Here is a 13,909-nt window from a genome sequence, read left to right as displayed (position 1 = left end):
TGATGTGATTACCGATAAGCACTTGTTGGTAGTTTTTTTTCCGGGGGGGATCCAACCGGAATGATGGTGGGGGAAGCCTCTGTAGCATACATGTCAAACTCCAGCCCGTGAGCCAAATCTAGCCCTCAGAGCCATTCAATTTGGCCCCCCAAGTTGATTTCCCACTTTGCATTGTGTTTGGCCCACTCTAGACCACCAGAGACGCTATTTGGAGGTGAGGCCCTAGATCACTAGGGAAGCCATATGGGGGAGGCAGAGTAAAAGCAATACACATTAAAGTGTCCCGGAGGTGACATGTGACATGCTGAGATAAACATGTATGTACAGTACAAACGATATTAATAACCAGGCTGTTTTACTTGTTTTATTTTGCTGCCTGAAAGAGTTAATTTTTAAGGATGGAAGTGGCAGCTTTTGCCTTGTCAGTACCGTGTCAGGAATATAGAATATCATCACTGATAAGCAAATTACAGCCATAAAAGTTTTCCGGGCAGAGTACATTTTTTCTGCATATTTCTGAGAGCAGAGGGAGAGAGAAAGGGTCAATACAGTTCATGTATTTTCATTTAGGGACACTTAATAGACTGCAAGTGAGCAGAGACAAAAAACATTCAATCTACTTTCTAAATGTTTAAATATAAAATAAAATCATGGGATGTCTAAAAAAAAGGCATTTTTAGGAGTAGGAGGATAAATATAATTGTTTATCTCATTAGTTTATTTTCACCTCGGGTTCACTTTAAGGTAACTGTATATTGGTTGGAGGACCACTAGAAACCAGGGAACTGTACAGGGGTTGGAGGAGGGGCCATTAGGCACCTGGGAACTTTATAAGGAAGGAAGGTGGCCAGTAGACATTGAGGTTGCCCCGCGACTATGTCCCAGTGTTCACTTTCGGCCCACTTTGAATTTGACGTCCCTGCTCTATAGGATCCAGATGCTTTCCTCTCCTTAGTAAAATATGTGATTATTTTACCTGAACTTTGGTCCAGGTGCATTTTAACCTTCCTGGTGGTATGCAGTTTCAGAGGCTGCGTCCGCGGGAGGAAAATTTAATTTAAATGCTTAAGCAAGCACTTCACTCCCCGATCGCCGCCGGCAATATTTACCCGTCCGCGATCCCGCGAGAGCCGCAGCTTCACTATTTAGCTTCAGTCGTCGCTATGGCGATGATCGGACATAATGTCATGAAGTCATCGACGTCATTCGCAGTCCCGATCCTCCCCATAGTGAAGCCTGGAGGCTGGAGCTGATTGGGAGGCTGCGCCATCGCGGGATCCCTGGGAGGTACGTATAACGGCGGCGTGCGGGAGGATCGGGGGAGAGCGGAGGGACTTGGAAGACATAGTTAGCTAGCCAAGTACTAGCTTAAGCCTATAAATGAAATTTTATTTTAAAAAAATCCTCCAGGGGCCATGTGATCCTCTCCGGCGGCTAGCCCAAGCGTAGGTCGTTCTTACCGCCAGGGAGGTTAAAGGGAATGCTAAGTCAAATTGAAAGTAGCCGGTTACTTGCCTTCCAGGTTCCTGAAGTCCTCCTGGGTACCCGCTCCATCATTCCACACTGCTCAGTTCTCTGGTGTCCCCCTCTGTAAGCTAGATGACTCGGCGAGTGGCTGGCCACTGTGCATGCGTGGTGCTGGCCGCGCTCCCATAGCCTATGCAAGCACAGGAGCAATTTGTACTTCATGCGCAAGCGCAGAACTCTCCCGACTCTGGCAGCGCAATGGAGGAGGCGTTTGGCACAGGACCGCGTATAAGGCGATTGCAGGCGTACAGCAGCTATACGGAGCAGCGCAGAATGACCGCGAGGAACCGGGAGGACTTCAGGGGGCTGGAAGAAGCCACAGGTAAGGAACTGGCTTCTTTCAGTGTAATTTAAAGGGATACTTAAAGGAGTCATCAGGGAACATTTAATAAAATAAGTGCTACTTACCGGGGGCATCCTCCAGCCCCAAGCCGCTCGCCGCAGCTCGCTCCCGGTCCCCGGCGATGAAGTCAGGGCGACCTCCAGGTCGGCCTGTACTCCGCCTGCACGAGCGGCACTTTCAATCACAGCCACATAGGCCGGAGCGGACTATGCAGGCGCAGAACTACTGCGCCTGTGCAGTCCGCTCCGGCCCACGTGGTGGTGATTGACAGGTTCGATCACGCAGGCGCAGTACAGGCTGACCTGGAGGTCGCCCTGACGTCATCACCGGGGGCCGGGAGCAAGCTGCGGCGAACGGCTGCGGGGAGAGCTGCGACGAGGGACATGCAGGGAGCTTGGGGCTAGAGCAAGCCCCTGGTAAGTAGCATTTATTTTATTAAATGTTCCCCGATGACTCCTTTAAGCCTTACAATAAAAATCAGTTTTTCTCACCTGGGGCTTCTACCAGCCCCCTGCAGCCGTCCTGTGCCCTTGTAGTCACTTGCGGATCCTCCTATTCCCCGACACTAGCTAGTTTTGTTTCGACCAACTGGCCTGATCATGCGTAGTCTTCTTTGCGTTCCGGTCTGCAACAGCGTCCTGGCTGCACCTGTGCAGGGCGCTATTGCAGACGAGAATGCGAAGAAGGAGATGCGTGGCCAGGCCTGCGCAGGCGCAGTGAGCCTGTCGGACGAAAACAAATCTAGCTGGTGACGTGGGACAGAAGGATCCGCAAATGACTGCGAGGGCACAGGACGGCTGCAGGGGGCAGGTAGAAACCCCAGGTGAGTAAAACTGATTTTTATTGTAAGGCTTAAAGAGAAACCGTGACCAAGAATTGAACTTCATCCCAATCAGTAGCTGATACCCCCTTTTACATGAGAAATATATTCCTTTTCTCAAACGGATCACCAGGGGGCTCTGTATGGCTGATATTGTGGTAAAACCCCTCCCACAAGAAACTCTGAGGACCATGGTCCTGGCAGTTTCCTGTCTGTGAACCTTGTTGCATTGCGGGAAATAGCTGTTCACAGCTGTTTCCAACTGCCAAAAAAAGCAAGCAGCAGCTACATCACCTGACAGCAGTAAAAATGTCACCATGTGATAAATGTCAGAATGTAAATCAGGGATTTAAAAGATTTTACAATGGGCAAACGCTGACTAAATCATTTATATATAATGATTGTAAAAGTAAAGTACTTTGTTATTACATTATTTTCAATAAAGTTCCTCTTTAAAGAGAAACTCCAACCAAGAATTGAACTTTATCCCAATCAGTAGCTGATGCCCCCTTTTACATGAGAAATAGAATGATTTTCACAAACAGACCATCAGGGGGCGCTGTGTGACTAATTTTGTGCTGAAACCCCTCCCACAAGAGGCTCTGAATACCGCGGTACTCTGGGCAAACTGCCACAATGTAACAATGTTTACAGACAGGAAATGGCTGTTTAAAGCTGTCTGTAACAGCCAGAGCAGCTAGAAACAGCTACATAACTTGCCCACAGTAACAATGTCACCATGTAATACATGTCAGAATGTGAATCTGGGAGAGGAAACATTTTACAATGAGCAAACACTGACTAAATCATTTATACATAATAATTGTAAAAATGAAGCACTTTTTTTTATTAAATTATTTTCACTGGAGTTCCTCTTTAAGTATCCCTTTAGGTATCCTGACCAGACACATCCCAGGTTCAGGGTCCCCTGTCCCAGGCTGCAATGCATTCCAGGTTATGTCCCACTTTTGGCAGCTGGGTGTCCCAGGCGTGGGACTCTGTGGCCGCATGAGGTAATGTTTGCCTCATTTACCGTTTGAGGAGTCAGAGCAATCGTTTTCTGCTGCATTTCATGTGCCAGAGGTAAAGGTAGTTGCATTTCATTTGTCGGAGGCAGGGCCGGCCCTAGTCTTTTTGCCACCTGAGGCAAAATTAGAAAAAATCCCCCCCCCCACCGTCCGTGGGGGGGGGGGGGCGCCGAGCTGGAGGGGTAGCGGGCAGGAAGGGGGTATTGGGCCTAGCGGTGGGGAGGGGTGGGGAGAGCTGGTACTTCACTTTTTAAAGCAGGAGGGGAGCGCAGATCGGGGGACCCAGGCGAGGGAGCGGGGGTCCGACCCCCCCTCCCCACCGCTAGGCCCAATACCCCCTTTCTGCCCACTACCCCTCCAGCTCGGCGGGCGGCCCCCCGCACCCATAGACAGGCGGATGCCGCCCCCCCAGAAATGCCGCCTGAGGCAAATGTTTCACCCCGCCTCATGAGCGGGCCGGCCCTGGTCGGAGGTAATGGTTCTTGCAATACATGTCAGATGTAATGGTTGCAGTTATTATTTGATGAGACTGCATTTTAAACTTTGGGGTTATTGTTGCAGCATTTGGCATTTTGGAGGCTCATGATTTTTAAATGGTATGCTAATACTGTAGCATCAGCAGTTGCTGCAGATTTCACAGAAAATCTAATCTCATCATAGTCATAGTCTAAATTGTCCTACAATAGTATTATGTATTTATATAGCACTGGCATCTAAGGCAGCACTTTACAGAGTACATAGTCATGTCACTGACTGTCCTCAGAGGAAGTCACAATCTAATCCTACCATAGTCATAGTCCAATGTCCCACCATATTATTATGTATTTATATTAGGGTTGCCAGGTCGGCTGATGGAGAAAACCGGACAGGGGGTGGAGTTAGGGGCGGAGTCAGAAGCGCACTTTTATGTAGAGTGGGGCTAAGCAATGGGCTTTTTAAAAAATGTTTTTTACAGTATTTATATCGCACTGACATCTTCTGCAGCACATTACAGAGTACATAGCCATGTCACTAACTGTCGTCACCAGTACATGCACATAAGAGACCACTTTTCACCAGTAAATGCACATAATAAGAGACCGCTTTTCACCAGTAAATACACAAGCATTACACGTAGCAACGTCGGGAAGCGCGGGCTCGGGGGCGGTACTTAAGCTGGCGTAACTTACGCCGCGTAAGCTGGCTAGCTGTGCCTTTGACTGACAGCCAGGCAGCGAATCAGCGGTCGCGCAGCGCTGGCGGACGGGTGGCGGGCCTGTTACCCAAAACGGGCTACACTGACTTCATAATCAAACTGTATTTCAATTGCTGTAATCGTGTTGAGAGACAGCAGTAACATAAGGTTTGACAAGCATGATGTGTGACAGCGTGCTGCTTCTATACAACACCCCCCGAGCTTTGTGTCCCCATCTCTCACTATCTTCCTACCTGGGTTAGTGCTGGCCCCTGTAGCAGATCCGAAGTTGAACGCCATACTGCTGGTGACGAGTCCTGCACAGTTTTGCCGAATTACAAACTGCAGGAAAACCCCGCTCCCACCATCAGGAGACAGCCTCACTACAGACACTGCGCATGCGCACACAAGTTAGCGCGGCATGTCGTACATCACCATGTCGCAACTTCGGAGCCGTACAGGCCGCCATGTTGGAGGCGGATCTCAGTATTGTGATGTGATGACAAACAGGGGCGGTGCCATATCCACAGTAGTGCTTCCCGAATCCCTATTGCTAATCGGGCAGAATGATCTCTGTGACTCCGAAACGGCTGATGAACGGATGTTTCGGAGTTACTGGCGGCAAGTGGCAAAAGGCATAAAACCGGACATCTTAATTGTCCGGTTTAACATGCCTTTTTGGACAGGACACAGCGGCCAAAAACCGGACTGTCCGGTCTAAAACCGGACACCTGGCAACCCTAATTTATATAGCACTGGCATCTAAGGCAGCACTTTACAGAGCATGTAGTCATGTCCTTAACGGAGTCTCATCTGTGCTGGCGGGCAGGTGAGACACTACACCAGGCATGGGCAAACTTTAAGGAACTATAAGTCTCACAATGCATTGCAGGAGTCTGACAGCCACAGTCATGACTCATAAAGGCAAATGCATTGTGGGACTTGTAGTTCCGTAAAAGCTGGAGGGCCGAATTTGCCCATGCCTGCACTACACTGACCTAGACACTGCAGAGGTCCTAGAGAGCACAGTTAAGTTGGGAGGTGATTGAGGGAGGGTCAGCAGCCAGCTCAGGGGCCCAGGAGGGAAATTTGGCTGCAACAAAGGGCCCCTAATGACGCTTTTTGGTCAGGGGAGGGGTGTCTGTTGGGAGGACCCGAGGCTAATTTTGCCCTAGGGCCCAATTGTTACTTGAACCGGCCCTGTGCAGCACTTGGGGAGGGATTGGGTATTGTACACAAGATTCTGCTGCACACTGAATATGGACTGTCAACAAATCTTTGTCTGCAAAACTTTGTATGATTCCTTATCAGTGGCTGAGCAGATGGAGTCATTACAATTGTAGAGAAGATAAAGTTTTTTCTTTCTGTGCCCCTTAGTTGTCAGTCTCTCAGGATGGGGCCCCCTGCAGGGTCTATTGTTACGCCCCTGGGAACATTGCTTTCTTGTGTGTTTGGGGAACATTGCCTAATTACCTTTAGGGTCACATTGCCTATCTGTGTTTTGGGAGGAAACTCTGGCCCACCGCCTCAGCGTTACATTACAGTTCGCTCCGCCCACAACATGTCATGGACACACCCATTTTCCCACCGTGGTCATGGACACACACATTTTTGGTGCGGCTTGGTTTGCGCACCATACTAGCACTCTAACCCCCCCCCCCCCCCCCCCCTCTCTGTCCCAGGTTTAGCCAAGAAAAATCTGGTCACTGTACTTTAGGCAGTTATGTGTGGGGGATACTTTCTGTGTTTATGGTGCAGCCATCACACAGTGTATTATAATGTAAGGAATATGTACATATGGCAGCTTCATGCTGGGTAATATCAGACGAGTGCTGTGTGTGGACATATGTCTCCTCTGTGTGGGCTGCTGGCTGCCTCAAAGTGACTCCTCCACACTCTGCTGCACCATGTCCATTGTCCACTGTCCAGTGGGACACACACAGCACTGTGATGATGAGAGAGAGCTGTCTGCCTAAGCCCCTCCCACCCGGCGTCATGTGCTCAGTCAGGGCGGAAGCGGCTCCTGGTGTCCCGGATAACAGCTTCTTCCTTTCACTCTCTGCTGCTAGTTCTGCCCTCTCCGTGACATCACTTCCGGGTTGCTTGGTGTTAGTGTGGGCACTGGGAGAGACGAACTGGAACTGGAAGTGGTGACAGGTGAGAGAGCTGGCTTTACACTCTATGCATTATTCTGTGTGTGTCCTCCATACCTGTCCCACTAGCAGCCATTCTTGCGAGTCACACAGCCTGCCTGCACCTGTCACCTACCTGACAGGTTCACCTCTCCACCTCCTTCTGTGAGCCAGAGTCCCCCCCCCCTCCCGCCTGTGTGCCAGAGTCACCCCTCATCCCTCCTCTGTGCCAGTTACCCCTCCTGTGCGCCAGAGTCACCCCTCATGCCCCCTGTGTGCCAGAGTCACCCCTCATGCCCCCTGTGTGCCAGAGTCACCCGTCAAGCCCCCTATGTGCCGGAGTCACCCCTCATGCCCCCTGTGTGCCGGAGTCACCCGTCAAGCCCCCTATGTGCCGGAGTCACCCCTCATGCCCCCTGTGTGCCAGTCACCCCTCATGCCCCCTGTGTGCCAGAGTCACCCCTCATGCCCCCTGTTTGCCAGAGTCACCCCTCATGCCCCCTGTGTGCCAGAGTCACCCCTCATGCCCCCTGTGTGCCAGAGTCACCCCTCATGCCCCCTGTGTGCCAGAGTCACCCCTCATGCCCCCTGTGTGCCAGAGTCACCCCTCATGCCCCCTGTGTGCCAGAGTCACCCCTCATGCCCCCTGTGTGCCAGAGTCACCCCTCATGCCCCCTGTGTGCCGGAGTCACCCCTCATGCCCCCTGTGTGCCGGAGTCACCCCTCATGCCCCCTGTGTGCCGGAGTCACCCCTCATGCCCCCTGTGTGCCGGAGTCACCCCTCATGCCCCCTGTGTGCCGGAGTCACCCCTCATGCCCCCTGTGTGCCGGAGTCACCCCTCATGCCCCCTGTGTGCCGGAGTCACCCCTCATGCCCCCTGTGTGCCGGAGTCACCCCTCATGCCCCCTGTGTGCCGGAGTCACCCCTCATGCCCCCTGTGTGCCGGAGTCACCCCTCATGCCCCCTGTGTGCCGGAGTCACCCCTCATGCCCCCTGTGTGCCGGAGTCACCCCTCATGCCCCCTGTGTGCCGGAGTCACCCCTCATGCCCCCTGTGTGCCGGAGTCACCCCTCATGCCCCCTGTGTGCCGGAGTCACCCCTCATGCCCCCTGTGTGCCGGAGTCACCCCTCATGCCCCCTGTGTGCCGGAGTCACCCCTCATGCCCCCTGTGTGCCGGAGTCACCCCTCATGCCCCCTGTGTGCCGGAGTCACCCCTCATGCCCCCTGTGTGCCGGAGTCACCCCTCATGCCCCCTGTGTGCCGGAGTCACCCCTCATGCCCCCTGTGTGCCGGAGTCACCCCCTCATGCCCCCTGTGTGCCGGAGTCACCCCCTCATGCCCCCTGTGTGCCGGAGTCACCCCCTCATGTCCCCTGTGTGCCGGAGTCACCCCCTCATGTCCCCTGTGTGCCGGAGTCACCCCCTCATGCCCCCTGTGTGCCGGAGTCACCCCCTCATGCCCCCTGTGTGCCGGAGTCACCCCTCATGCCCCCTGTGTGCCGGAGTCACCCCTCATGCCCCCTGTGTGCCGCAGTCACCCCTCATGCCCCCTGTGTGCCGCAGTCACCCCTCATGCCCCCTGTGTGCCAGAGTCACCCCTCATGCCCCCTGTGTGCCAGAGTCACCCCTCATGCCCCCTGTGTGCCAGAGTCACCCCTCATGCCCCCTGTGTGCCAGAGTCACCCCTCATGCCCCCTGTGTGCCAGAGTCACCCCTCATGCCCCCTGTGTGCCAGAGTCACCCCTCATGCCCCCTGTGTGCCAGAGTCACCCCCTCATGCCCCCTGTGTGCCAGAGTCACCCCCTCATGCCCCCTGTGTGCCAGAGTCACCCCCTCATGTCCCCTGTGTGCCAGAGTCACCCCTCATGTCCCCTGTGTGCCAGGATCATACCTCATGTCTCCTGTGTGCCAGGATCACCCCTCCTGTGTGCCAGAATCACCCCTCCTGTGTGCCAGGCTCACCCCTCAAGCCTCCTGTGAGCCAGAGTCACCCCTCATGTCCCCGGGTCATACCTCATGCCTCCTGTGTGCCAGGGTCATACCTCATGCCTCCTGTGTGCCAGGATCACCCCTCCTGTGTGCCAAAGTCACCCCTCAAGCCTCCTGTGTGCCAGAGTCACCCCTCAAGACTCCTGTGTGCCAGAGTCATCCCTCACGCCTCCTGTGTGCCAGGATCGCCCCTCCGGTGTGCCAGGTGTGTCAGTCATCCCTCACGCCTCCTGTGTGCCAGGGTCACCCCTTCTGTGTGCCAGGGTCATCCCTCAACCCTCCAGTGTGCCAGAGGCACCCCTCTGCTCCTTGTGTGCCAACGTCATCCCTCTGTTCCCTCCTGTGTGCCAGGATCGCCCCTCCGGTGTGCCAGAGTCATCCTCACGCCTCCTGTGTGCCAGGGTCATCCCTCAACCCTCCTGTGTGCCAAAGTCATCCCTCTGCTCCCTCCTGTGTGCGGGGGTCACTCCTGGGCTCAGAGTGGGATCTATTGCCTGCCCACACACTGCAGACAAATGCAATAGATTTCAGCAAGTCTGTGTGTCGGTCATCAGGGATTTGAACTCGCAGTGCACCCAATCGAGCTCTTGCAGCCAAGATTTATTATGATCGAATCGGTCGTCTATCCATGCTGAAAATCAAATAATAAATTGACCCCCCCTAATAGTTGAACTGCCTTGTGGGGGTCACAGTCTCCCTCTGTGTATACTTTTGGTCCGGACTTCAGCAGAGGCACAGGGCATCCCAAGGTGAAGCCGTTATCAGCAATGTCCCCTCTTGTTCAATATTTGTTTGTTTGACTTGATAACGATGACCCTGCATGGCCATGACACTATTGTTGCTGGTTTGTTATGGAATGGAAAAGATAGGCTGCTGAACTGATCATTTTAAAACATATTATTCTTTGCAATCTTTAAAATTGGAACTTTATCAGAACTGTGGTAAAATCTGTAGGGCATCCCTTAATCCAGGCACACATGTGTCACCAACTATCATTATTATTCGGCCATGCACGGTGGGCTGGCGTGAGAGTGCTGCGCACGCATCTTAGAGAACTGCGCATGCGCAGGACTCTCAGGCAGGCATGATGACGCGCAGCGGGGGTGCACACAGCTGACTTCAGGCCGAAGTCACAGATTGATGTCGCCTCTGGGGGACCTCGCGAGCTACGGGGGACTGGAGGGAGCCCCAGGTAAGTCCAAATTTCGGTTTTAGCCTGAGCTCAGGGTCCTTTTCTGCTGTTGCTGCAGATAAATAGATCAGCAGGGCTGCCAGGCAACTGGTGTTGTTTAAAAAGAAATAAATATGGAAGACTCCATATTCTTTTCTCTTCAGTTGTCCTTTAAGGCAGCACTTTAAGATTTCAAATGTCGGAGAGTGACGGATGTGTTGTGGAAGGGCATTCCAGATGAGGAGTGAAGCACGTGCGGAGAGATCATTAACTGAATGTTTGTTCAGTTAAGTGATAGCTGCTCATTACACAACTAGAGTTACACAAATTACCTGACAGGTTACGTAATTTCCTGAAATCCTGCTAAATTTAACGTGCATGTTGTGAATACACCTCGTCATTGCTTAATATTCTATTAACGTAAAATGTTGTGAAAACATTTTATTTCAATTTCCTTTTAAATAAGTACGTTTACGTTAAAGGGGGCCATACACTGGTCGATTTCAGCGTTCTAAAGATCGATTGCAAATCAATGCACGATCGAACAGCCAATCGATCAATTTGCAGCCGATTTCGTTGGATTTGATCTATCTGACAGGATGGAAAATCTAGGTCGGTCTGCTGGCAGCAGATCAATGGCCCATAGAGTTGCATTGGATCTAATGGTGCAGTAATGCCTTCAGATCGATTTCCAATAGATTTCATTCTGAAATGTGTGGCACACATCAGATAGATTCCTGTCAGATTCGACTTGACAGGCATCCGACAGAAATCTATCTGATGGTCGAATCTGCTGCAAATCTTATCAGTGTATGGCTGCCTTTAGCACTGCTGTATAAGTCCATGATAATAATTTATCAATGACCATTGCCGTGATTTCTTGCAGATCAGTTGCTGTATGCAGTGGATGAACACGATGGAGAATGCAGTGTCACTCTCAGCCAGATTTGAAGGGTGTGTATCGCTGAGCTGTGTTTGCAGGAGGTGTGTCTGGCTCACATGCCAGCTGTATGGTTATTGTTTGATGGAGGTGCTTTATCAGCAGGTCCTCACATGACCCGGCTACACCCAGGCACGCTGCTTCATGCCAGCACCACACTGCAAGTAAAATAATAACCTATTCCTTCTACTAGGCGTTCTTCTGTACATTGTACAATAATAAGATGATGATGGCTGCCTCTGAACGGATTTTGTCATGTAAAGCTTTTGCTTATGCTCAGTCGGGTAGGCAATCATCACTTTGGGATGGGACCCACTAGGAGCGCTTTGACAGTGCTTGCCGATCGGCAAAGTGCTGTGCCGGAGCATCCCTGTGAGGATAGTCCCCCCTAGCAGCAGAGAGATCGCATCTATCGCGACAGTAGCCAAATCGCTTCAGGAAATGGCTGAACTTTTGTGACTTAGCAAATCGCAATGCGCTGGTAGTGGGTGCCAGCCCTTTGACACACACATTACAGATCCCAATAAACATTGCATCAAAAGAAACAGAATGCGTGCATCTTCCGTCTATAGCATATACATTTATTGCCAGTGTTCGACATTCAAGTGAATTCTGTGCATAGCATCATTCCATCGTTGCATATACAGCTATATGCAATGATGGAATGATGCTATGCACAGAATTCACTTGAATGTCGAACACTGGCAATAAATGTATATGCTATAGACGGAAGATGCACGCATTCTGTTTCTTTTGATGCAATGTTCAAGTTCCTTCCTTCAACTGTTAGAGCGGAGCACACGTCTTATGTAAGCATCACACGCAGTATACAGCCTGTCAGCAACAGATTGACCACTTTGGCCACACCAAACTCGCTCAGAAACTGGAAGTAGTACACCTCTTAAAGGAGAAGTGCCACACCATTCTGTTTTCCTTTGAATAAAAATAAAAAGATCCCAATAAACCTCAAGAAATAATATTTTTAGCACCCAAGGTAAACTTTTCAAGTGAATCTGCAAGAAAAATCACCCCCTTGGGGGGTACTTACCCTGGCGGGGAATTCTCTGGATCTTAATGAGGCTTCCTCCGTCCTCCTGCGTAGCCCCAATCCAGCGCTGGCAGCCCCCGAAAAGCACAGCCGACAAGGATGCCAGCTGTGGTGCAGTAGTGTCTGCAGTATTTATCTGCGTAGGCGTGGCTTTCGATTGGGCTCTGGCAGAAATGGCCGAGACCATTCTTGTCTCAGGTACACTTTAAAGGCCAACTTAAATAGTCCTGTGCATGCGCGGTTCAATATTAGAGAACCGCGCATGCGCTGGACTCTCACGCCGGCCAGCGTGATAACTCTTAGACGGCTGGTGTGATGTCGCAAGGTGATAAAGCGGGAAGCAGGCCTGATGACTTCAGGCCGAAGTCATCCCATAACAGAGCCACCAGCTGGGACCAGGAGAGGAGCCAGGAGGACGCCGGGGGACCTTGTGGACTACGGTGGGCTGGAGGAAGCCCCAGGTAAGTCACTATTTCATTTTTTAACAAGTGCTCAGTGTACCTTTAAGTTGCTCTAAGCTGCTCCTCCACTGCCCCCAGTCTATTGATATTTTCCATCCCATCGATAACTTCCATTGCTTTTCAGTACGTAATGTGACATGCTGTGTAAAAGATTCCCAGCAGATTAAGTCTGAATCAGCTTGGAATCGACCTGGAAAGTCTGTGTGTATAATAATTTTTTTATTTTTTTTTATTTATTTTTTTTACTACCCGACATGTAGAGACAGTCATTGCAGAGTAAACATGAGGTACACCGAAGAAGTGACATTATGCAGATATGGGGATGTGATATAGCAGTTTACTGATAGGACAGTTGTTACAGGGGGCAGGGCCTGCTGCTGGTATGAGGAAGTGATACAGCAGGTTAGTGATTGGACAGTTGTTGCACAGAGGGCGGGACCTGCTGCAGATATGTGGAAGTGATACAGCAAGTTACTGATTGGACAGTTGTTGCACAGGGGGCGGTGCCTGCTTTAGACAGGAGTAAGTGATACAGAAGGTTAGAGCAGTAACACTGTCAGGGGTCTTTGACTTACCTTGTTGAAAGCAGCAGTCACAACCTAGCGACATACTTTTGTTTTTCCATCACTTTTGCTTTAAAGAGACTCTGAAGTGAGTTTAAATGATTGTTTTTATCTTCTATTTATGTTCAACATTATAGTGAGCGCTAAAATGCCGCATTCCCGCGGCAGAACAAGGGTTTTATACCCCCCCCCCCCAAATACCAGGGCAAAATCTACAACTTTCAAAGTCGTGGATGTAGCTCTGCCTCCATTTGCATCAATCCTGTGGATCTCTGCCTCTCCCCGCCCCTCTCTGTGAAAGCAGACTGAGAGGGGCTGGGAGAGGCGGCGATCAGCGGGGATTGAAGCGCATGGAGGCAGAGCTACAGCACTAAGCTCTGCCTCTATGAGGAAGCGCTCCCCGATTTTAGCCCTGGGGATTTGGGTGGTATAAAACCCTTGTTCTGCTTCGGGAATGCAGTGTTTTAGCGCTCACTATAATGCTGAACATACATAAAAGATAAAAACAGGAATTTAAACTTGCTTCAGAGACTCTGTTTCCCAAATTTAGGCATAGGTTTTTTATGTGCTCTTAATAGAAAATCATTTAAAATTCTGCACAAAATGATTCGTTTAAAGGGAGTCTTAAGCAAATTTAGTTCAGTTGTGGACTGCTCTCTTTTACCTTGGGTGTGCTTCGGCAGAGGGTCCGCTCCGCACTGCGCATGTGCCA

General features: G+C 51.1%; 2 protein-coding genes across 3 annotated transcripts in view; one reads left to right on the top strand and one right to left on the bottom strand.

The window, feature by feature from the left end:
• LOC137564358 (troponin I, slow skeletal muscle-like) overlaps nucleotides 1-9,089 on the bottom strand; it is an 80,263-nt gene extending 71,174 nt beyond the window's left edge. The window contains exon 1 of the mRNA XM_068278137.1: nucleotides 9,068-9,089. Coding sequence (XP_068134238.1) covers nucleotides 9,068-9,072 — 5 coding nt within the window. The 5' untranslated portion in view covers nucleotides 9,073-9,089. The remainder of the gene's footprint in view (nucleotides 1-9,067) is intronic.
• Nucleotides 1-13,909, top strand: part of LOC137564357 (damage-control phosphatase ARMT1-like) — a 98,624-nt gene that overhangs the window by 66,135 nt on the left and 18,580 nt on the right. The window contains exons 1-2 of one of the 2 annotated variants that reach the window (XM_068278135.1): nucleotides 6,950-7,049; nucleotides 11,072-11,139. In XM_068278135.1, coding sequence (XP_068134236.1) covers nucleotides 11,084-11,139 — 56 coding nt within the window. In that variant the 5' untranslated portion in view covers nucleotides 6,950-7,049; nucleotides 11,072-11,083. Of the gene's footprint in view, nucleotides 1-6,949; nucleotides 7,050-11,071; nucleotides 11,140-13,909 lie in introns of those variants that run through there. The other variant, XM_068278136.1, reaches the window with a different exon arrangement.

The sequence above is a fragment of the Hyperolius riggenbachi genome, chromosome 3 (genome assembly GCF_040937935.1).
Source record: "Hyperolius riggenbachi isolate aHypRig1 chromosome 3, aHypRig1.pri, whole genome shotgun sequence".
NCBI lineage: Eukaryota > Metazoa > Chordata > Amphibia > Anura > Hyperoliidae > Hyperolius > Hyperolius riggenbachi.
Note: the sequence above shows the minus strand (reverse complement) of the source record. Positions and strands in the feature narration are given on the sequence as shown.